Raw genomic sequence first — 24,878 nt, 5'->3', positions numbered from 1 at the left:
TTTGCAAAATCATCAATAATACGGGAAACCAACAAAGTGTGGAAGGGATGTTAAAAGAATCAACTGAAAATAAAAAAAATATAAATATATTCCAACAAATGATTTACTTAAAATCATTCAAATGGGTGATAAACATTTTCTAATGCATTGGAATATAAATGGTACAGCCTCAGAATTTTGTAACCCAAAATTGATGAACTTCCAGTTTTACTTTCAGAATGTTCAAATTTAAAAATGGTATGTTTAAACAAATATTGGGTGACAAAAGACAGTATAGGGGTTTTAAACAAAATTGAATATTCTACAGTTGCCAGTAGTTTTTGTAGAGGTAACAGATCTCATGGGGGCTGCTGCATCTTTCTAAATGGCTCAATAAACTTCAAAGAGAGAACTGAGTTCAATTGTTTGAATGAGGAAGGTAATTTTGAAAGTTGTGCTGTGGAGCTAATTGATTTAAATACTGTAATTGCACCTCTGTACAGAATTCCTGGAAGTGTGTAACAAAATTCTTTTTAACCAAATTTCAATGTTTATTAGGAAGACTTGAGAAAGACAGAACGAAAAAAATTGTAACTACAGCAGCCTTTAATATAAATGTATTAAATAATAATAACGACACTGTAAATTTTTGTGACTTAATTCAGAAATATGCTTTTAATTTAAATTTCACTGAATGTACTATAAGAAATAGCCACTCTGAAACATGTATTGAAAATATTCTGACAAATAATCAGTTTGAGGATGGAAGTACATTCTGTTTGGATTTAGGCATATCAGATCATTTAGCACTGCTCACTGAGCTTCCAAAAATAGGGAAACCAAAGAGAATTTAAATATATTTTTTAACAAATTAAGAACTACAAACTGGCCTCTAGATAATAGTATGTCAAATGAAAAAAAAAATTCAAAACATTTCTAAACTGTTTCCTAGATGTTTTCAATGAAACTTTTCCCTCTCAAGCCTGGTGACAAAGAGTGGCCAATAAAATAAACTGGATTACACCAGGGATAAAAGTTTCTAGTGCCAGGAAAAGACAGCTCACAATGAGTTAAAACATAACAAAAATGCTGACTTTGTGGGGTATGTAAAGAGATATAAGAATACATTCAAAAAATTGTACAGGCAGCGAAAAAAGTGGCTAACAACCAGTATATTAACAAACATGAAAATAAATTAAAGGCAATTTGGGGTGTCGTCGAATCTGAGTTGGGAGTAAAGAACAAGTGCCAAGAAAGTTTCCACATAAAAATGATATAATTATAGATCCTTTACATTTGTCAAACTGTTTCAATTATTTCTTCATAAATGTGGCAAAATCAGAAGTAGATATCACAGCCCACCAGGACAAGGTAGATGTCAACTTTGCAAATATAAAACAAAATGCAAGACAAAACATTCAAAAGAATTATCCCAAAAGATGTACAAATTGCTATAGCACCCTTTAAAAAAACAGCTGGGTGGGGTGAAATTCAAACAACTGTAGTCAAGGCTGTTTATAACATCATTTCTCATCCATTGGCTAAAATTATAAATCATTCATGTGAGGAAGGATATTTCCCAGATGTGTTAAAATATGCTGAAATAAGACCACTGTTCAAGAAAGGCTCACCAGATGACATGGGAAATTACTGTCCTATTTCCCTGCTGCCAGTTTATGCTATGGTAATAGAAAGGATTGTTACAAAACATCTTGAAAACGTTCTTACAGAGAATGATATTAGATAAAAATCAATTTGGAATTCAAAATGGGAAAAATACAATAAATGCTATCAGGGAATCCAGTGAAAAGATAAGCTCTGCTTTAGATAAGGATAAAAAAGTCAGAGGTATTTTTTGTGATTTGACCAAAGCTTTTGACTCGGTCAGTAACTTACTACTGCTACACAAGTTAGAGAAATATGGTATTGTGGATAGGGCATTGCAGTGGTTCAAATCTTATTTGTCAAAAGAAAACAGAGATTTATTCTAAATTCAAATTTTTTTTGAGCCACAGGGCTCAATTTTAGGTCCTTATCTTTTTCTGCTGTACATACATGGTTTACCTTTAAGCATTGATGTTCACACCATTTTATTTGCAGATGACAGCTCAGTTTTAACTGAAAATGACAATTTAGAACAAATTCATGGTACTATGGAAAACATAATGGGAAACCTAGAATTATGGTTTCAGCATAATGAATTAAAACTAAGTCACAAAAACACAATTAGTGCAGTTCAGTGCTAAAACAACATCAACATCTCTCACAAAAATAGCGCATGGCGATCAGGAAATGACTGAAGCAAGTTGTGTAAAATTTCTGGGTCAAAATCTTGACAAAAATTTAAATTGGAAGGCACATGTAGACTACTTAGCAAACAAACTAAGCAGCCTAGCTCATGTGATGAATGTCTTATCTGGTTCCACCCTCATGGACACCAGGAACATAGTTTACCACAGCTACTTTGAGACTATAATTCGATACGAAATAATTTTCTGGGGAAACTCAACAAACAGCCCGAGATTACTTAATCTTCAAAAGAGAATAATAAGAAATGTGTGTTTAGTCCAAAAAAGAACATCAGGTCACTCCTTATTTAAAAAAGTAAAAATACTAACCATTCCTTCTCTGTACATCTACGAAATTTTTATTTTCATATATAAAAATCAAAACTCACTTGACAATTTTCATTTCAACCACAATTACAGTACTCGTCACAGACACAGTTTAAAACTTCCCTCTCATAATTTAAAACTTTATGTTCAAACACCATTGTACATGGGATTAAAAATTTATAGTCAATTAAAAAACACAACTCTGTTAAATATGGAGTTTGACCCACTAAAAAGATTGTTATTTAATATGCTAGTGGAAAAATGTTACTACTCAATTGAAGAATTCATGCAGGACAGTTTGGCATTTTGAAAAGAAAAGAAACAATAAAGGTTATTTATTGTAGAATAAATTGTTAATGCATTGTATAAATAGTATTGAAAGCTGTAAAATTACCATAAGTGTTATATATGTTCTTGTAAATTGTTTGTGTCTAAAAATTCAGAAATGCCTGCTTAAATATGTTAACTATTATAACCTTATTTTTTAAGTTATTTGATGTGTCTCCAGTACAAAAATGTTTGATTTCTAACGGTATGTTATGAGATGAATAAACTACATTCTACATTCAAAGTGTTCCCAGCAGAGTTCAAGCCATCATGAACGCAACAGTGTTGGCTCATCCTGTATTAATGTCCACTAATAGGTATCCATATACATTTGATCAAATAGTGTATCAACTGTACTTTAACCAAGAAACAATCCAATAACCACTATGTGATGCAGATATTCTGCCTTGAGCTACGTAAAAGTATGTTGTTATACATGCTTAAAATGTTTACAGTGTGTCTGTTGCGCCACCCCAATGATCAGCTTCAGCCATGTATCGATCAAATCACACCAAGAAAGAGTAGAAATGAAATAAAATTGTATATAAATGTGATCTGGAACTGCCACAACTGCACTGCATTTGCTTCATTCCAATACCAAAATTATACACACCCAACTTTATGTCAAAAATACATCCAATCGTCATCCCTGCTGTATCTGAGTTCAGTCACCACTGTGTGTGGTACAATTAATAATCAGCCTCATCATTCTCTTACCAATCACGCCAGTACAACACAAACAAAATTTTCAAATTCAAATTTTATGTCCATTTGTTTATTGTAATCTTCAACTGGACGTGGCAAATGTGAACAGCCAAAACAGCTATATAGAAAAGAATGGTTTACTGTTATGTAACAATGGAAAATCCAGGATGGGCTGTCAAAATATCACAAAAAGGAAAGTTGCCACTCTCCATATAGTGAAGATGCTGAATTGCAGATAGGCACAACAAAAAGACTGTCACAAATAAATGAAGCTCTCAACCTATAAGGCCTTCGGCTTTGTGGTTTCAGTTGCCTGAGACTGCAGTAGAGAGAGAGAGAGAGAGAGAGAGAGAGAGAGAGAGAGAGAGAGAGAGATTGAGAGAGATTCGTCTGTTTTTGACACAGGCCTTACTGGCCAAAAGCTTTATTTATTTGTGACAGTCTTTATGTTGTGCCTATCTGTGACTCTGCATCTCCACTATATGGTGAGTGGCAACTTTCCTTTTCATAACACTGTTACTCTTATGTAACATATCTGATATAGCAAACTTGTACTTACAGAATATGCCTCTGACTGCCACTGGAGGTCACTTTCAGATGAAGGAGAAACTGAAGATAACACTGAATGTTGTTTTCCCAATTCATGTGCATTGGAGAAGGATGTTTTGCGAACACAGTTATCCCTGTCTTCTTCTCCTATGTCCTCAGGAGAATCTTCATTTAGATTATCCCAAGACAGACTTCTACAATCAGAATCGAGCAATGTTTCCTCACTAACTTGACTAGTATCTTCATTTAATTGTTCTTCCGTCCTCTCTTCACTACCCTTACATGAAGACCTGGAATGGATGTCTGGAGCCCTAAACAACTTGCCTTTTCTTCGTTGGCTTCTAACGACTTCTTTATATATTTCAGGTGTTTGTTTGGCCCTCACAAGCTTTTTGAGTAGTGATCTTGTAACATGAGTGTTCTCATCACAGATGATCGAGCAATATTTTTGCCGTCGTCTTTTTGGTGTTTGGCTTGCCATACTTGTAGATTCCTGTGGACAAAAATCTCATTTAAATATTTTTTGCATATTTATTTCTATAATATGTTACACTGACAGATTTATTTCATTCATCCACTCAGCATGTTTGCTAAATCCTATAATGAAGCGGAACTTTCAACGTTGTGGAATGAGATAACATATAAATTAAAAAATAAAACTGGTGGTTAAAAACTAATTCTGTAGACAATACTACTATCTATCTATCTATTGTTATAATGTTATATATTTTCTATAAATTTACTATAGTAAATTTATCAGGAAAGCTGTTAGTTTTTTTTCCAAGTTCCTGTTTCCTCTGTTACATTAAATTACTGGAATTTGTCTACTTCCGGCACTATGTTGGTATGTAACAGGCCACACTAACAGTTACAAAAGGATGACAGTTATCTATGGATTGTGCTGTAGATGTGTGTTTACAATTGACATTAGTCCTCATTATGAAACAAACTGAAGTCTTCCATTTTTAAATCACGATAATTTGCAAAATAAGTGTGCCAGTAATACAAAATGTTTTTAATTTGTAGGGTTCCCTACTTCTTTACTCCGTTTTTGTTGGAAACTTGAAGGCCTTTGCAGCAGAAGACAGCAGCCAGTTAGAATCCTAGACAAGGAGGCAAAATCTACATGTGATTGCATAAATCAGAAACTGATTTTTGTTATCAGCAACAAATACCACAAACCTACTGGGGAGTGATAATAAGAACTCCAAGGTCTCTGAAGAGGCGTCACCAAAATGACTGGTAATCTGTTATACACAAAATTCCTACGGCTCACATGTGCTGAAGAAGAATGTTCTTAATTTTAGGTGTACTAGCTTGGATGACTACGGAAAGTAAAAGTATGCTAAGACTAGCTGTCACCTTTATCTTTAATTTGAGACACTGAGACATACTAACATGTGTAAAGTCAGCAAAGTGGAGCTTCTTGATTAGATATACTGTATCTATATAGAGATTCTATTTTAGTTAGTTGTTCATGAATTTTCCACAAAGTGTTCATTTAGTAGAGATAAACCTAGAAGTATTCAATATGTGCCAACTGAAGGCCACTTTAGCTTTCATTTGAGGTGTTCATGGAGATAATGAGCTTGGGTTGTTCCATTAGCAAACACTGCAATTTTTTGACATGAAACAGCTCAGTATCAGATAATTTAGAATCCTGTGTTTCATGTTCCAATATTCTGAGTTAATTTTTATTCCCATAATGTAGTTAATCAATTTGGCCCTCTGCTAATTCCTATGAAGGTATGATTAGATGCATGGAAGAAGATTGTCATTAATGCCACTAGATTTTAGTTCACAGGACTGCATGCAGGGGCATCCACGGGTTTTCATATCAATAGAGGCAAAACATTTTCCCGTAATTTTTGTTATTTTCTGTTGGTTCAGTAAATTGTTTTCTTACCACTAAAAATTGCTTGAGCAAATAAACACAAATTTTACTGTTTATTTTACATAGTTTCACTGCTTGTGTAGTGAATAGAACTGAATTTAAGTTAAGAGTTGGGAGAGAAAGCAGGTCTTTACAGTCAACTCCAGAAAGTTTTCAAACTTGCTTTCATCACAATGAAGCCTATCACATCCAAGACATCATTATCTCACTAATCATTAGTAACTAATCAATTTCCACTGAGCTATTGTGGTAAGTTTCTGGATAGTGCAGAAGTGAAGCAAATGCCAACTGACAATAACCAATTGAGGTTTATGAAGATGTGTGCATCTAGTGCCACGAGAACTGGATGGATGACTTTTTCGTTCACTAGAAATAGGCCTGCCATCACTTGAATTGTTGACCCCAGATAAAGACTTCGAAAAACCCAGCCATTTGCATCAAATCAGATTTTTTTCCTGCCTCATTCAAACTTTCTTAAGATGGTGTACTGCAGTATCAAGATATTATCTTTATGTCATGAACATGTGGAATGAAAAGTACACTTGCACAATTGGCCTGATCGGCAGGCAGGTGGCACACTGCATGTGTTCGTTGATTGTCAGCAGCTTCTCACAGTTCTCAAATACAGAAAATAACATGCACAGGAGAGGGTCTAAGTGTGCTTACCACTGGTGTGTGTGTGTGTGTGTGTGTGTGTGTGTGTGTGTGTGTGTGTGTGTGTGTGTGTCAGAGAGAGAGAGAGAGAGAGAGAGAGAGAGAGAGAGAGAGAGAGAGAGAGAGAGAATTTCTAAGGAACAAAACTGCTGAGGTCACCGCTCCCTAGACTTGCACACTACTTAAACTAACATGGACTAACATAAACTAACTCATGCTACGAACAACACACGCACCCTGCCCAAGGGAGGACTTGAACCTCCAGCGGGAGGGGCTGTGCAATCCGAGACATAGCACCTCAAACCACGCAGCCACACCGCGCAGCACTTGCCACTGGTTTTTTTAAATGTAAAACAAAAGAAACTAGCTATATGCCAGTCCTTATTTAGAGAATCTTATCTAATGTTTGCAGTTGCCTAAATAATCACAACTGTACCCAGGCGTGCACCTCTTTGCCTGAAGAAATCGATGGCCACGAATGTGTTTCTTCTTGGCTCCAAAACTATGAAAATTGCATGGGAATCAATTGGGACTGTATGTATGACATGTACAGGCTGCCGGGCATAATCTAAACAACCTTGGCAACATGAGGGCGGGCTGTATCTTGCAACAGAATGACACCACCCATCAACATTCCTGGGTTTCTGAACTTGATGGCACACTTCAATTTTTGGCAAAGTGTACAGGTCACTCTTTGCATTAATTGTTGCCTGTGTTCCAGAAAGTCAATGAGCAGTGGTCCTTTGCAGTCAAAGAAAAAACTCATCATGACTTTCCTGGAGATGCTGGGCCCGTTGTTTCGACTTCATTGCAGAAGTTGCGCTGGGTAGCCCTCGTATATCCTTCATGCAGTCCCAATCTCTACCCAGGTGATTTCCATATTTTTGGAGCCCTGAAGGAGGACTATTGTGGCTGTCGAATTGCTTTGAACAATGAGTTGTGTGCCTGGGTACAAGCGTGGTTCTTTAGGCAATCACAATCATTTTTCCATGAAGGCATTGACGGTGCTGACTCACCATTGGGTCAAATGTATTGGTATTTATGGTGGTTACTTCTAAAATAGCAAAAAGTTTACTTATATTTTTCCATCTGCCTCATTTTCATTTGACCGTCACTTATAGGTGCAGTTGTATATTCAATTTTTCAAGGATAATGTCTTTTTAAGACATTATTTCATTTTATTGTCTTGTAACTTACTACTATTAACTTAACCCAGCTATGGATACTGAAACAAAAATATTGATATCCTATCAAATGTAATGCCCACTGGTGAAATATTGATATTTATGTACTGACTTTTGAGGTTTGTTTTTGAAACCGAAGGAAAACACTGAATTGCATGCTCCAGTTGTTTCAGCAAAAGTTGAAAGATTTTTGAACTACAAGCACATGTTGTCCAACAACAGACATTCCCACTCTCTCAAAAACCTCTGCAATTTGACTGTTATACAACAGTGAATTGATCTTAGATCAGAGATATTTGAAAGTACTGTTCTAGCCTGTTGTTGATGTACATGTTTGTTCCATTGTGTCTGTTACAACTTGACTGTAAATTATATTTGTACAAAACTTGGGTTTCCTGTTCTACCATGATCGAGTGTAGTAATGTCTACACAAATTGGCGATCCTAAGTCATTTATTTTTCTTGTTGTCCATCTCATGTGTTAGACCATGACAATGATTGAAGACAGTGGATTGCTATAAGTGGAGTGATACGACACCAGTGTTTCCTAGTTTCACATGTGCGTATGACTGTGAACCAACAGTATCAACACTGGCACAGCAGAGAGACAGAAATAACATTGTGTTTTATACTACTCCTGGGACCCCAGTGGCCTACCTAACCTTCATGACCCCGCCACAGTGGGAAACACTTATACCAGCATTGGCTCACACACAAGATTTTGTTGACCATTGAGTTTTGTCTGTGGTGCCAGCCTTCAGCCTGCTAACCTTGAAGCCTGATGTTACTTCCCACTGTTTTAACACTACAATGCCTGAAACCCCATATATGCTTCCTGCTCCATGAGCGACAAACTAGTTTTCAGTTCACATTCCTCAGCGCTCCTTTGGGACTGCTAATACATCTTTCGTACAACTTCCGCCTTGCAATCAGATGACCATGGCCATTCTGCCCATGTCTGTCTAACCTGCATCTGCATGTATCACATGCAGCCACAATCTCATCAAATTCACCAAGACCTCGGGCAATGCAGGGCACTGTATTCCTGCTCTGCATGGCATTCTCGATCATGATTTCATGTCTGCTGTCATGGTTTCATCACCACAGCCTCCACCTAAGGCGTTGCGATTGCAATGACACAGACTGTTAACACAACCTACAACTGTGCAGTACACCCCAGTATGCAGATTCCCCAAACTGTCAGTTACAAAACGATAATCTAAAACTTTTCATCTTGGTCAACAACTTGCTAAACATCCACAGCATCCCAGACGACGATGCCAGTTTTATATGCCTCATCTGCCACTTACGTAAATTCATGGATTTCATCAGCGACCTACTTTTATCGCCACCATTTCCCCACAAGCATGAGACTGCAAAGTCAACTATTATCAATCGTTGGTCCTGCCCTCCAGGCGAAGCTATCCATCACACAATCACTGATGAGCATTGTGGATCTAAGACGCTTTCTCAGCTCTGGTGCCATCTAAGTGCACTAATGGATCTGAGAGTCCCCTGCGGACACTTTGACTCCACATGAGCTACAGTTACAGCTCCTCTACCACAAACTGCATGCCGTGGAGGCTAAACTTCGTCTGGTTGATCAGTCTCTCAGAATTATCTGCCACAGGCAATTCCTATTGACTGTTGCTCCAGCCACAGGAAATGCAGCTGGTAGCAGTGTACAAGCTCTCACTCCACCACCTAGCTTCGGTGGCAGGGGTGTGTCACCTGGCAGTCAACAACTTGCACCACGTGTGCCAGAATCCCAACTGCTGCTGATTTCGCATGAGCTAACTCCCAAATGTGCCACTGCCTCCAGGCAGTGGGAAGCGAGTTGGATGGTGCAGCTGGCACGCCTGGCACTCCCCACCTGGCCTACATGCTATGATGGTTTTACACCACATTCAGATACACAAACTAAAATTGTTGTTATCCCTACACTTACACACATTCTGTACATGCAGTGGTCTAGGTGCCTTGGTTAGTGACAACTCCTTATGGAACCATCAGAATCAACAGTCAATTAACACGTTCACATCAACCAGTGGACAACTATACATCAAGGACCTCATGTGTCACCTTCATTTTCTCATTGACACCAGAGCAGATGCTGTCATCCTAACCGAGCATCCCCAGAGTTTCACTGGACGTTCCACGTTGTCGATGTTGACAAGGCAGTCATAGGTACAGACTTCAGTTAATCTCCAGATCTACAAACTGCTACTTCATTACATAAAGCTCCCGGCACATGCATTTTGGATGCATTTCGTCATCCCCCAAACCCAACTTCACCGATGAGTCGCCAATTTCTTTCTGCTCTATCTGACTGCTCTTCATTGAATTCCCATCTGACTTCTCTACTTGTTGAGTTCACATTCAACATTCAGAGGTCAATGGCCTATGTGCTCACAATGATGAGCTTAAACAATTGATCAGTGCCGTTTCGGAGAACCTGTCGTGGTCTCATAGCATACTCTGCAACCGCTCCAGTGCACTTCCAATGCACAACTCTGCCATATTCACTGCAGTCGATGTGTCCCCAGTGGAGCCTCGGTATTCAAACATGAATGTTGGTGACTTCCCTTGTCACACTGTCCCCTCTGACTGCCCTGTAGTCTCATGTGATGACACCTGTGTTTCTCTCATGCACGTGTCAGATGAACATCTAGAGTTGATCACAAATGGTAGTTGTCACACGATTACCACTGAGGTCCCTCCCATGCATCACAAACTCACTGCCTCATGCTGCATAAGTTACAACATGCGAAGGTGATTGTCAATGAACTGCTATCCACTGTGATTGTACGACCCTCAGTTGGTAAGCGCTTGTTGCCTCCCCATCTTGTGTTCAAGGGCAGTTCATTCCGTTTCTGCGGGGACTATTGCCAGCTTAATGCCTGCACTATTATTAACAATTACATTACTCCACACATCAATGATTTTGCCCAGCTACTTAATGGTGTGCAAGTGCTGAGCATCTTTATGGTCTCAAAAATGCAGCTCAGACTTGTCAACACTCCGTTGACTCTGTATTGTTCAATTTCCCATATTGTTATGCCTATCTTGATCACATCATCATCTTCTCCTCAGTTGAGGGACATGAACAAACACATGGGTCGGATCTGGGCAGCCCTCAGTGTCAATGGTGTCAAGATTAACACTCACAAGTCACAGCTTAACTGCACAAGTATAACCTTCCTCAGTCTCACTCTAACAACTGAAGGTATTAGACTAATGTCTGGTCATGTCGCGTTCATCCAGGACCTTCCCTTGTCCATAATTTATCACGATTTGTGTCTTTTCTGAGTATGGCGAACTTTTATTGTAAACATTGACATAAAATGCTTCAATTTATATTCCCTTCACAGAGGCTCTGTCTTGGAAGAACACCTCCGGGAAACACAAGGTTCTATGGTTGGAAGTAATGCTCCAGAAGGTCAACATACTAAAGACTGCATTATCAAATGCTGTTATGCTCATGCACCCAGTGCCTGATGTGTGCATATCCATTATAGTTGATGCAAGTGACATATTTGTGTGTGCTGTCTTTCAGCAACACATCAGTGACATCGCTCAGCACCCCTAGATCTTTTTGAAGAAGTTAATGACCTCCCAATACAAGTGGTTAGCATTCAACTGCAACTTATACATGGTTTACAAAGCTGTGAGATACTTTCACAACAATATGAAAGGATGTGCTGTCACAGTTTTTACAGACCATAAGCCACTTGTTGACGCCATCCGCAACCCAGATTCCATCATATGGACCTCATTAGCTTGTATACCACAAACATTCAACACACATGAGGGGCAGACAATGTAGTAGCAAATTATCATTCCCGGGTAGACTCAATCACTAACCCTTTACACTCGGATGAGTCGGCTCAGTTACAGTTATGAGAAAGAATGTTGCTACTCACCATATAGTGAAGATGCAGACTCAACCAAAGACCAATAATGAACCCTGACTAACTCAGTTCACTACTCCATCCAACCATTATCCATCCCCACTGCCCGAAACCAACCCCTGTTAACTTCCCAGAATTTCTTAACCTCGAACCTTTCCTCACCATTATTCTCCATATCCCTCAACAAGCAAAGTAACCTTACATCCGCAGAAAGAGCCGCAGTCCACCATCTAAAAACTGATCTACACCTTTTAATCCTACCTGCAGACAAGGGCTCCACCACTGTTGTTTTGAACCGCAAGGATTACCTGGTGGATACTTCCACCAACAAACCTTGCCAGTGACCCCATTCCAGAAATCTAGCAGGATCTCCAGTCACTACCCAAATCCTTAGGCCCATCCCAGAACAACTCCCTGGAGTCCATCTCTCTACTCACCCCAAAATTCCCCACACTCCTACCTTCTACATGCTTCCTAAAGTCCATAAACCTAATCACCCAGGACGCCCCATTGTGGATGGTTACTGTGTTCCCACTGAGAGAATCTCTGCTCTCATAGACCAACACCTTCAACCTATTACCCAGAACCTACCCTCTTATATAAAAGATACCATCCATTTCCTCCATGACTCTCCACAGTTCCTGTCCCTTTACCACATAGTGCCCTGCTCTCACTATTGATGCCACCTCCCCGTACACTAACATTCCTAATGCCCAAGGCCTTAACACTATTGAACACTACCTTACACAATGGCCGATGGTTTCCAAACCAACAACCTCCTTCCTAGTCGCCACGACCAATTACATCCTCACCCACATATACTGCTCCTTTGAAGGGGTTACCTACAAACAAATCCGGGGTATGGCTATGGGCACCTGCATGGCACCATCCTATGCCAACCTATTCATGGGCCATCTAGAAGAATCCTTCCTAAAAACCCAGAGTCCTAAACCCCTCACCTGGTTCAGATTCACTGATGACATCTTTGCTATCTGGATCAAAGGTGAGGACACCCTATCCACATTCCTCCAGAACCCCAACAACTTCTCCCCCATTTGCGTCACCTGGTCCTACTCAACCCAAAAAGCCACCTTCCCAGATGTTGACCTCCACCTCAAATATGGCTAGATCAGTACCTCTGTCCATATCAGACCTACTAACCACCAACAATACCTCCACTTCAACAGCTGCCACCCGTTCCATACCAAGAAGTTCCTTTCGTGCAGCCTAGCCACTCGTGGTCATCACATCTGCAGTGATGAGGAGTCCCTCTCAAAATATACCGAGGGTCTCACAGAAGCATTCACTAACCATGATTACCCTCCCAACCTTGTACAAAAAACAAATCTCCCATGCCTTATCTCTCCAGTCTCCCACCACCTTCCAAAGTCCTACCATCCAGCCACAGAGGAGCATGGAGCATTCCCCTCGTAACTCAGTACCAACCAGGCCTGGAGCAACTGAATTACATTCTCCACCAGGATTTCAATTACATCTCGTCGTGCCCTGAAATGAGAAATGTCCTGCCCACTATTTCCCACCCCTCCCACGGTGGTATTCCGCCATCCACCGAACCTACACAATATACTCGTCCATCTTTACACAACCCCCGCTCCCAATCCCTTACCTCATGGTTCATACCCCAGTAATAGACCTAGATGCAAGACCTGTCCCATACATCCTCCAGTCACCTCCTACTCCAGTCCGGTCACTAGTATCACCTATCCCATCAAAGGCGGGGCTACCTGTGAAACCAGTCATGAGGTCTACACTCTATGCTGTAACCACTGTGCTGCATTCTATGTAGACATGACCACGAACAAGCTGTCTGTCCGCATGAATGGCCACCAATAAACTGTAGCCAAGAAACAAGTGGACCACCCTGTTGCTGAACATGATGCCAAACATGACATTCTTCATTTCAATGATTGCTTCACAGCCTGTTCAACATGGATCCTCCCCACCAACACCAGCTTTTCTGAATTGCGCAGGTGGGAACTTTCCCTGCAGTACATCCTACATTCCCATAATCCTCCTGACTTCAACTTTCGTTAGTCACAGTTCTCACCCACCAGCCCTTTCCCTTTCGCATTCCAGCACTACACAGCCGTCATTCCACCACCACACCCAGACCTTCTATTTCTCTCCCCGATCCCCAGCCCTCCGTCTGACCTGCAGCACTTCACTGTCTGCCACCTCCACCATACTATCCCTCCCCCTCCCTACCACAGCTTCCTCCTTACCCCCACCCAGTCTACTCAAAGTGGTTCCAGTTGCCTGAGACTGCAGTCATATGTGTGTGTGTGTCAGTTGCGTTTGTTTGAGTGTGTGTGCATGTGCGTATGTGTGTCTAGTGTTGACGAAGGCCTCAATGGCCAAAAGCTTTAACTGTGAGATTCTTTTTTGTTGTGCCTATCTGCAACTCATCATCTCCGCTATATGGTGAGTAGCAACTTTCCTTCTCATAATTGTTAGATTCCATTCTGGATTCTCCATTGTTTGGCAAGTTAGAGATGGATGACACCGAATTTCTAAGCTTGTGCCAAGATGTCAATTCAGTCCCAAACTTGGTGTCCCACTGCCTCCTTAGCCCTGCTAGTTTTGTTTGGTGTGATTCACTGGCTGGCATCCTTCATCCTTTTGTTCTGGCTACTCTCCGTCAGACAGTCTTTTCAGTCATACATGATCTTGAACAACCTGGTATTAAGACTGCTATATGCCTCGTCGCGCAATGTTTTATGTGGCGAAGCATGCCGAAGGACTGCCACATTTAGTCATGGGTTTGTATTCTGTGCCAATGTAGCAAGGGTCACTCTATGGTGGCTATCGACAGCGAACTGACTATCGACACTAAACACATGAATGGTATCTCTGAGATCAGAGATCTTTGAGAGTTCTGTTCTAACCTGTTGTTGATGCACATATTTGTTCCATTACATTTGTTACATCTAGATAATAAATTGTCTTAATACAAAAGTTGGGTTTTCTGTTCTGCCGTGATCCGGTGTAGTAACATCTACCCACAACTGTAACAGCTCTATGACAGTACAGATATACAACTATTTTCGTACATCTTCAAACAGTAAGATCGCTTACAGAAAAACATAACAATTTTAAATTAATTATGCTTTTTGTAACTTCATATCCTGCTGGATATGAAGTTTTTCATTACTCTAGTTCATTTTATAACTCACTTTACATATGTTTTATCTACATTTTAAGGTCATTTTAGTGATAATTTTATAGGTATTTGGGGTCATAAAAATCCGGACCTACTGTTTACAGCTTCTTTTCACATTTGTAAACTCTAATGAAATTTCCCTGGCTGCCCCTCTGTGAGTGCTCCTGGCGACATGTGTGACACTGAGTAATTGCACTGAAAGTGAGCATGTTGCGGCTGCTTCATGTGTCTACCACAAACGATCGCATAACATAATGGCAACTAAAGCAATGCCTCAATATTGATGCAGTTCAGTCTCACAGCTTTAGTACTGCCAGCAGCCTTTTATGCTTCACAGTAGAAAGCTGACAACAGTCCTGCCAGGGCTCTTCTTTCACAATACAGAGTATATATATTGGAAACCCAGGTTACGCAAAATGGTAACTAGCCAATGAAAACTGAGCTCCCTGAGATGCCTGCCATTTAGCACATCCAAGGTAGCACAGCTTATCCAGTTCCACAGAAGGACAAACATTATCCACTTCTTTCATTGGATATTAGTACTAGCCTAACGTTTAGCTAACTCAGTAACACTTCTACATCATATGCATATGTTTCATCTTCAGAACAAATATTATTGTCAGTCTTTTAAGTAAATAAACAGCAACAAGTCTTGTAATTGCAATTTCTCATTAAACAAGAATCACTAAGTAATCTTGTCTATACTAATAAAATGGCCGACGGAGTACAGTTAACTCATCTTGGTGCTCTTTGAACCAGTGACACTTGCACTGTCCTATTCTCAGATGCCATTGTGCTGAGGAAAAACAAACTGCATGTAGGGGTGGACAAGATCCCCAAGGACAGACGCATACCTTTGTTGATGCATTGTGCTTTCCAACGACTGTTTTCTTTCAGACGTTTCACACCATACACACTGATGACCGTCTGTCCAATGGAGCACAGAACATGAGTGATCTGAAAAGGCCACCCGTTGCCACTCAGAAGACATCCAGTTTAAGTACTGGTGTGCAAATTCCAGCTTTTGTCGCCAATGGACAGCAGTTAGCAAGAGTGCATGGATCAGGTGCCTGCTGCAGATGTCCATACACAGCAATGTTGGCTGAATAGTCATTGAGGAGACATTGTTAATAGTCCCTTGGTTCAAGTGGTGTGTGTGTGTGTGTGTGTGTGTGTGTGTGTGTGTGTGTGTGTGTTTGTGTGTGTGTGTGTGTGTGTGTGTGTGTGTGTGCGCGCGCGTGTGTGAAATCTTATGGGACTTAACGATTCAAGTGGGGTCATATGCACCCAAGTCAAAACTATAGAACACGAAGACAGAGAGGAGTTAAAAAACGACTACATGTCAGTCCCAATTGACAGAATAGAAGACAGCTAAAAACAGGCATGTGGAAAAGGGCTAAAAGAGACACCATACAGAAATGGAGGTCCAAAACTAAAAATGAAATGGCCTTCGCCATATTGCTTTGGTGAATAAAACTTAAAACGCAGTCGACAGGCCACGCGTCATTCACTAAAATGGCTGATAAATCAGACGGCAACCCAAGCTGGAACATAAACAGTTAAAAAAAAAGGGCGTTCCATCAGAAAGTGGTGGACAGTTAAAATTTGGGTGCAATGTGTACAAAGTGGTGGGGTAGCACCACTTAGCAAGTGACAATCGCTGAAAAGGCAGTGCCCAATACACATCCAAGTTAAAATAATCTCCTCCTGGCAGGAGGGCCGAGAGGAGGTTGTCCAAGGTGCTGGGAGACGCTTAATAAGCCAAAGCTTATTCCCGTGAAGGAAGGTCCATTGGCGATGCCAAAGGGACACCACCTCCTGACAGACGGCAACACAGAGATCATCAGAGCGTACACAGGTACTCGCGGGCTGAGGTACGAGGACTGCAGCCTTGGCAGCAGCGTCAGCAACCTTGTTTCCAAGACACTGGCTCCACCAAGAGTGAGCTAGTGACAGTTTTCCTGGACCCGCTGCACTAAGGGATGGGCAGTGTACAGCGCACATAGACTTCGAAGGGCACTGAGTGAGTGAGAGTCGAGGACACAATTGAAAAGGCTGTGAGCTGGATGTATTCCGTGGCCTGATACAAGGCGAAGGGCTCGTCTGTAAATACTGAGGAGTGTCCGGGAGCCGATATCAAAAGACACGGGTGCCAATGATGAAGGCACACTTGACCCCACGGTCGGTCTGAGAGCCATCAGTGTACAAAAAGGTACTATCGCGAAGTTCCATGCGAAGGTTGTGAAACTTAAGGCAATAGACCGAGGCTGGAGTAGTGTCAGGGTGTATACGCAGACAAGGAAAAGAAATTACCGGATTTCCTGGTTAAAAGTACACTTTCTATCAGGTGAAAACATACTTTTTCCCTGTTAACTGACAGTATACTTTCTCTCGGAACTGTATAACTTATCAGCCCTTTGAATGATTATGGTTTTATACAGGGAAAAAAAACATGTTTTAGAAAAATCTTTGATGTGCAGCAACTTGTACGCTACATTTTTTCGTATTACGAAAGTATAAGTTACAATTCCACCAAACACCACATGTTACTTTCCGAAGCAGTCATAGCTCATGTCACATGATCTCGCCAGCCGACGACAGCAGGTATTCCGAGCTTAGAGCACGTGATGTAGTCAGCCAATAGCAACATCACTGTTCAGTAGCGCAAACACACAAACGGAAAAAGTTAATGGTTTAAATTAATGTACACAGTGCCGCTACATGAAACGCAAAGCTTTCACATATAATATTGGTCTATAAGACTAAAACGCTGCAAGAGAAGCTAAGCTTTCTCATATGATGTTGGTCTTTTATGCGCCTATTACAATTTAAGATATATCATACAAATGTGCCAGTAAAATTTTTAATAACAACATAAATGTCTGATCATCTGGGCTCGAAATTCATCTAAATGGTTCGTCATCAAAGAGCTGATTTTTAAATGACAGTCAAACGCTCTGTGATTAAGAAATTCATCGTACATTCTCGCACATAGTTCAACTTGCATAAAAGGAAATTTACTTTGATGGTAATGCTTTTCAAATCACCATTCAGAATATTTTCCCGCGACCTGTTAGAAATAGGTTCGTTTCTGCAATTACTAGAGAGCGCCAGATGACAGGCGTCACCGCGCTTGCGAAGCTACGATGTCGTAGGGAGCCCGTATGTTCGTATGTGTAAAACATTAAAGATCTTACATTATGTCATAAAAGAAACAAGACATCAGAGGATACTCCAAGAGCATCAGAATTTCGTGACCCATACTAAAAAGTGCACATTCGTATTCCAGTGAATAAGGCCACGACCTGATATTAAGCTTTTCAATGTGGTTTTCGGGATGTAAATTTTCTTGGAGTACCAGTACTGTGTTATCTCATGTTTGATTCTTTATTATGGCATAATGCCATACGTGCTAGAAATTGAAAACGTTTCAAATATATTGTCTGCCTCAGTGGGAAAAGATTAAGAAAAGAAAATTTCTCTAGCAAGCCGACAAAAATATCATCATTGTTGTCCAAGGCAATTAATGCTTGACTGTCAGAAAGGTGGAAATAAAATAAAATCTGCAACACATTTTAGCCTTCAACACATTTTAGTTGTCAAAAACTTTAAAAAATCCAATTTTCAAAAATATGTTCATTTCGTATCGCACATCTTTCTGAAGAGTCTGATGCACGAAACATACGTGTTCGCAGAAATGTAAGACGTTATTTGGTCATAAGTGAGCCAAAGTGCAGTGCCTCGCCTCCTCACACAGCATTCTTCTATCGCACGTCACTGTATTTCACTCTGTGGAACTGAAACGTGTATATTTTGTAATGGATGCCATCAAACCATATTCTGGACAGTGGAAATTAAAATGTCCTGTGGGGCCTCTCCTGCTTACAATCGGCTGGTTTGACACCCTGTCCCTCTTTTTATTTTGAGAAAATTTGCACTCTTTATTGACTATCAGCTAACAACTTGCTGTTTAGTGTGACAAAAAATTAAATATAGGATACATAAACCCAGTAAATACATGAGACAAGCAAGACAATGCACATTTCTTCATCCCTAGCTCCTAGAATTTTTTTCTCTCTAATCTTACTACAGTTTTACATGGTGTGCTTTCCTTTCTGCGAAAGAATCTATTACCTTATCAAAGTTCGTCAAACTTTTGCTACATGAAAAATCGAAATGTCGCTGTCTAATATTGAAAAAGCTGTTAATACAAATAGGACTCAGGACTGGTGTGGTTTCCCAATCTGATAACGTCTATTTTGTCACTGTCTGCTAGATAAAACAAAATAGGCCTTTCTAATACTGCAGCAATTGTACACACACCAAATAAACGAGAATGTTTTGGCCCAAACGGTTTTTTTTTTTGTAATGACAGAATATAATTCACAAAGCACCAATATCAAATGCCTATTAAGCCTACTACAAGCAAAAAGCTTTACATTAGGAAATAGTTTCACACTTCATTCATACGCTCCAATTTCTCAAACTTGAGATCGAAAAGTAGTACGAAATTTTTATACAAACTTGGAATCGTCATTTTGTTTCATAATTTGTGTGATGTCCCCGTTTCTGCTCCCTCCTCGTTCTAACAAACAGTCTTGTTATCACTAATTCTGTAACTATTCCTGCAATGTCAAAGCTTGTTCGCAGGTTAACTTCACAAACTCTGCCAGAATCACCGGTTTAGTTCCCCACGATTATTCTCCGGTTAAGCATTATTAAACATTCGTACAACGCGATTTCCGCACTTCTTCCAGAATATAACTTAAAGCGTGTGCTAGCCGGGGACTGTTCAACTGGTCCTTATTAGTATAGCAATCTGGCCAAAAATTCTCTCTCAAAATTTCATTTTCTTGGATACACCGAGAAGGTAATACGAACTCTTTCTTACCTGTTATTCGTTTATTTCCACTCCTGTAGTCTGAATCAATGGATTTTGCTAGTAATTATAACAATGCTCATCATTTGCAAACCCAATAAACCACACAATCAGACAGTGGTTGGCATTCTTCCGTTCAGCCTTAACTCTGCTCAGCTCGTATAGCCCCTTTAGTCTGTAGGAAACTTTGTTTCTACATGCGACGAGGATTCCCCTGACAGAGACATCATGTAAACTATGCACGCATTCACACATCAACTTATGATTCATTCAGAAATCAACTTAGAATGTGTTCAAAAATGTTCAAAAACCGACAGGGATGCGTTTCAAAGTCATATGAATAATCGACAGCCTAACGTGCGCTGGATGCTAGTCACTTTGTGAAAAAAGGTTTTTTCCCCCTCAAGAGTATGAATTTGACCCCCCCCCCCCCTTCCTAGATTCCTAGATCGGGGCCTGCTGTGCATGCATGAACCTGGCACCTTGGGCACTCCAGTAAAATTTGGGTGCTCCAGTAAAACTTCTCTTGGTAGCATCTAGCTGCTTGCTGCGACTGCTTACACAGCCAACAGCCACATTTCTGTAGCCAGAAGCGGGAGAAGGTACTACTCCACTGCACATGCGCATGATCCTGCTCGTAACTGCTAAAACGAATCTAATGTAAACAGTTGTGACGTCACGCTCATCGGAGGCAATTTGTTGTTACGAAGCACTGCATTGTCTTCCTAAGGCCTTTAACATATTTTCCTGTTGGCAGACGCTTGTATGAGCACTGGTTTTGTTGCTGTATATGGCACATTTCCTTTGCAACTTAAGTTTTATTTTCGCTTTTTCTCTCATTCATGTTTTATTGCTGCAGTATTATTCTGCAGTATCAGGATACAGTAATATCCTTTGTTGGAGTATTGGTTCTTACCAGTCAAAATTACAAAAATTTAACTGAAAACAAAAGCAATGAAAAATTTCCAGAATTCTAAAATATTCCCGGATGAAAAATATTCCCATGTTTTTCCCGTATCTCCCGGGTCGTGTACACCCTAAGTGTCCTTTGGAAGACAATGAAGGCCAAGGTTAACACGGGCCACTTCACAAAGCCAAGGTGGTGAAGTGCTCACACCCACTGGGAAAGTTGCAGGTAGTGTGAAGTTAAGCCACCGTAGCAAGTGCTGAAAGCAGACACCGAGATAACAGAGAAGAGGGACGAGCCCCATACTGGTGATCAAAGGAATCATCTAAGACGCAGGCATAGAATGGATGGCCACAGAAAACGGCATGCATACCTGCTGAGGAGAACGTCACGGCAATGGGACAGTGGTAGTTCAGCAGCTTCAGCATCCACACTCTCAACCGGGCTGGTGTAAAAGGTGCCCGTGGCCAAATGGATGCCAGGATGGTGGATAGTCTTGAGACAGCATAAGAGGGATGGGCAGGCAGATGCATAAACAAAGCACCCATAGTCAAGCTTCGAACAGACAAGGGACCGGTACAAACTGAGGAGGGGGGTTCGATCGGCACCCCAGAAGTACCATTGAGGACATGTAGGACATTGAGGGACCATGTACAGCGGGCTGCCAGTTAAAATACATGGGAGAACCAAGAGAGTTTCCTATCGAGCATGAGCCCCAGGAATTTCGTAGTTACAACGAATGGAAGTGCAACAGGCCCAAGGTGCAAAGATGGTGGATGACAAATTCATAAGACGGTTTTGTCAGTGGAAAAGTGAAAGCCACTGTCGATGCTCCAGGAGTAAAGATGATCAAGACAGCGCTGAAGATGCCGCTCAGTGAGATACATCCAAGGAGAACTAAAATAGACGGCAAAATCATCAACAAAAAGGGAGCCGGAGATGCCAGGTGGAGACAGGCCAATATAGGGTTAATGGCGATAGCAAAGAGGACAACACTCAGGATGGAACCCTGAGGCACACTATTTTCCTGGATAAAGGCATCCAACAAGGCGAACCCACACGACCTTGAAAACTTGGTCTTGTAAAAATGCCCGAAGAAAACAAGACAGGCACCCATGGGAGCCCCACATGTATAGAATATGGAGGATACCAGTTCTCCAGTAGGTGTCGTAGGCCTTCTCCAAATCGAAAAACATGGCCACAGTCTGGGATTTCTGCAGGAAACAATTCATGACGTGGGTGGACAAAGAACGAGATCGTCAACTGCAGAACGCTGTGCTGAAATCCACACTGTGCATTCGTTAGTAAATGGTGAGAATCGAGCCACCACACCAGTCTAGCACGAATCATACGTTCCATCACCTTGCAGATGCAGCTTGTAAGAAAGATGGGGTGGTAGCTAGAAGGAAGGTTTTTGTCCTTACCGGATCAGGTACTGGTATGATGATGGCTTCACGCAAGCGTCCAGGAAATGTGCCCTCTACCCAGTTGCGGTTGTACGTGTTAAGCAGAAAGTGCTTGCCTGCAAGAGAAACGTGCTGCAACACTAGAATGTGGACGGCATCTGGTCCTGGGGCAGAGGGTCGGGATGAATTGAGAGCATGATCTAGCTCCCTCATAGTAAAGGCGGCATTGTACCACTCACAATTCGAAGAACAGAAGGGTATTGCCTGAGCCTCCTCCGCTCGTTTCCAATGGAGGAAGGCAGGGTGATAGTGGGAAGAGGTCGATACCTCTCAAAATGTCAGCCCAAGGTGTTGGAGATAGTAATAGGGTCCACGATGATATCGCTAGCTATTGTCAGTTCGGAATTTGAGGAATGGAGGTTCTAGAGAGCTGTCGGAGGCTCAAATGGTTCAAATGGCTCTGAGCACTATGGGACTTAACATCTGAGGTCATCAGTCCCCTAGAACTTAGAACTAAACTTATAACTAATTAAACCTAACTAACCTAAGGACATCACACACACCCATGCCCAAGGCAGGATTCGAACCTGCGACCGTAGCGGTCCCGCGGTTCCACAATGAAGCACCTAGAACCACTCGGCCACCCTGGCCGATCCGTCGGAGGTTGGCCGACACAATAGAGGAAGGTGTGGAATTGTTAAAAGAACTAGTGAATGTTATCCAGCTAGCTGTTTTGCTATCCCAAAGAACACAACGACACTTCGCATGCATCTGTTTATAATGAATGCAGTATGCCAGCATAGAGTGGTGGTTAAAAACGCGGAGAGCACATCTCCGTGGGCAAATTGTGTCATGGCGTGCCTCAGTCCACCAAGGGACTGGGACACGGCATGACAAAGAGGAAATGCAAGGAATGGAATGTTCTGCAGCAGTAAAAATAACATTTGTAAGGTAGCCCACCTGGCCATCACAACTGGGGAAATCTTGTTCTTCGAAAGTCGCCAGGGAGAGGCAAAGCTGCCAGTCAGCCTTAGTAAGCTGCCATTTGGGCACGCACGTAGATGGAGTAGGAGTCAACAAACGGAGAGCACAAGATAAATGGTCGCTCGAGTAGGTGTCAGATAGAGTGGACCACTCAAGATGAGGAGCAAGCTGGGCAGTGCACAAGGAGAGGCCCAGATGGGAATACATGTGCGAGGAGTGGGAAAGGAAAGTGGGTGCGCCAGTGTTAAGGGAGAAGAGGTTAAGTTGGTTAAGAAGGTCAGCCAAGAGGGCATCTCTCTGACACATCCCGGGAGAACCCCAAAGGGGACGATGTGCATTAAAGTCATCAAGTAGCAGAAATGGGGGGAGGTAGCTGCCCAATAAGTTGAAGAGAGTCTGCCCCGGTGACATCGAATGACAGAGGTACATAAATGGTACAGAGGGACTAAGTCAGGTGGGGAAGGAAAAGGTGAACTGCAAAAGCATGAAGATTGGTAGTCAGGGAGAATGTCATCGCGTATGAGCAGCATGATGCCCCCATGAGATGGAATGCTGACCTCATGGGGAAGGTCAAAATGAATCAGTAAGAAATGTGAAAGCTCGAAGTGGTTGTGAGCCCGCAATTTCGTTTCCTGAAGGCAGAGTACAAAGGGACACTGCAACGCTAAAAGCAGCCATAAATCCTCTTTGTGGGACCGAAGGCCGCGAACATTACACTGAAGGAGAATCATGATGAGGAAGAGATGTAGCTTGTTTGTGTGGTCAGTCAGTAGAGTCCAATGCTGGAAAACGATTGTTGGTGAGTACCAGCAACACAGAGGCTGGCCAGGCTAAGGTATCACCTGCCGACACTGTTGAAGAGGATCTTCGAGGTGGCGAAGGGGAAGACCGTTTGCCTTTGGTAGACTTCTTCAAGCCTTTCTGGTTAGATGAATACTCAGGTGTTGTTTGGCCGAAGGGATGGAGGAAGTCTTCACAAGTGTACTCCTTCTGCCCTTTCCAGCCTACTGGTTGTGTAGCTGATGGCTTTACCCCTTGAGGCAAGAGTTTGACAGCTTGTTGCGCAGCTGGATGGAGGAATGGCGATGCTACATTGACACTGGGTGATTTCACAATCTGAGAGCTGAATTGGAGGTTTCATGTCTGCATGGTCAGGTCCTCCATGGAACAAGGGGTAACAAGAACAGAACTATAGATGCCACATGGGAAAATGCAGGGTTTGTGATTAGCCATTAACTTGCGAGCGACTCGGGAAAGCACTTTTTCCTTTATCCGGATCTCTTGGAGATGCACTGGAAAACCCCGAAGGAGGTGGCATGCCAGACATTGCAATTGATACAGTGGGGAGGAGGTGGGCAATCGCCCTTGTGCGCATCCCTACCGCAGGTGACACATTTGTCTAGGTGTCGACACGACGTTCTCGTGTGGCTGAAACGATGACACTGGTAGCAGCGCATCGGGTTCGGAATGTAAGGCCAGACAGTGATAATTTCATAGCCTGTTCTGAGCTTGGATGGAAGCACCACTCTATCAAAAGTGAGAAAGAGAGTGTGGGTGGGCACTAAGGAGGAATCTACCTGATTCATTACACGACGGGTGGCAATGACACCCTGATCAGACAGGTAAGATTGGATTTCAGCCTCGGTTAGACCGTCGAGCAGCCTGGTGTAAATGACACCACGGGAAGAATTCGAAGTTCTATGG

The 24,878-nt window shown here is 41.8% G+C and overlaps 1 protein-coding gene across 1 annotated transcript in view; it reads right to left on the bottom strand.

Annotated features, from left to right (window-relative positions):
• LOC124608711 (SAFB-like transcription modulator) overlaps positions 1–24,878 on the bottom strand; it is a 167,987-nt gene that overhangs the window by 119,884 nt on the left and 23,225 nt on the right. The window contains exon 2 of the mRNA XM_047140009.1: positions 4,186–4,668. Within this exon, the coding sequence (XP_046995965.1) occupies positions 4,186–4,656 (471 nt within the window). The 5' untranslated portion in view covers positions 4,657–4,668. The remainder of the gene's footprint in view (positions 1–4,185; positions 4,669–24,878) is intronic.

Source organism: Schistocerca americana, chromosome 1 (genome assembly GCF_021461395.2).
Source record: "Schistocerca americana isolate TAMUIC-IGC-003095 chromosome 1, iqSchAmer2.1, whole genome shotgun sequence".
NCBI classification, from domain to species: domain Eukaryota; kingdom Metazoa; phylum Arthropoda; class Insecta; order Orthoptera; family Acrididae; genus Schistocerca; species Schistocerca americana.
This window is presented reverse-complemented; position numbering and strand designations above follow the sequence as displayed.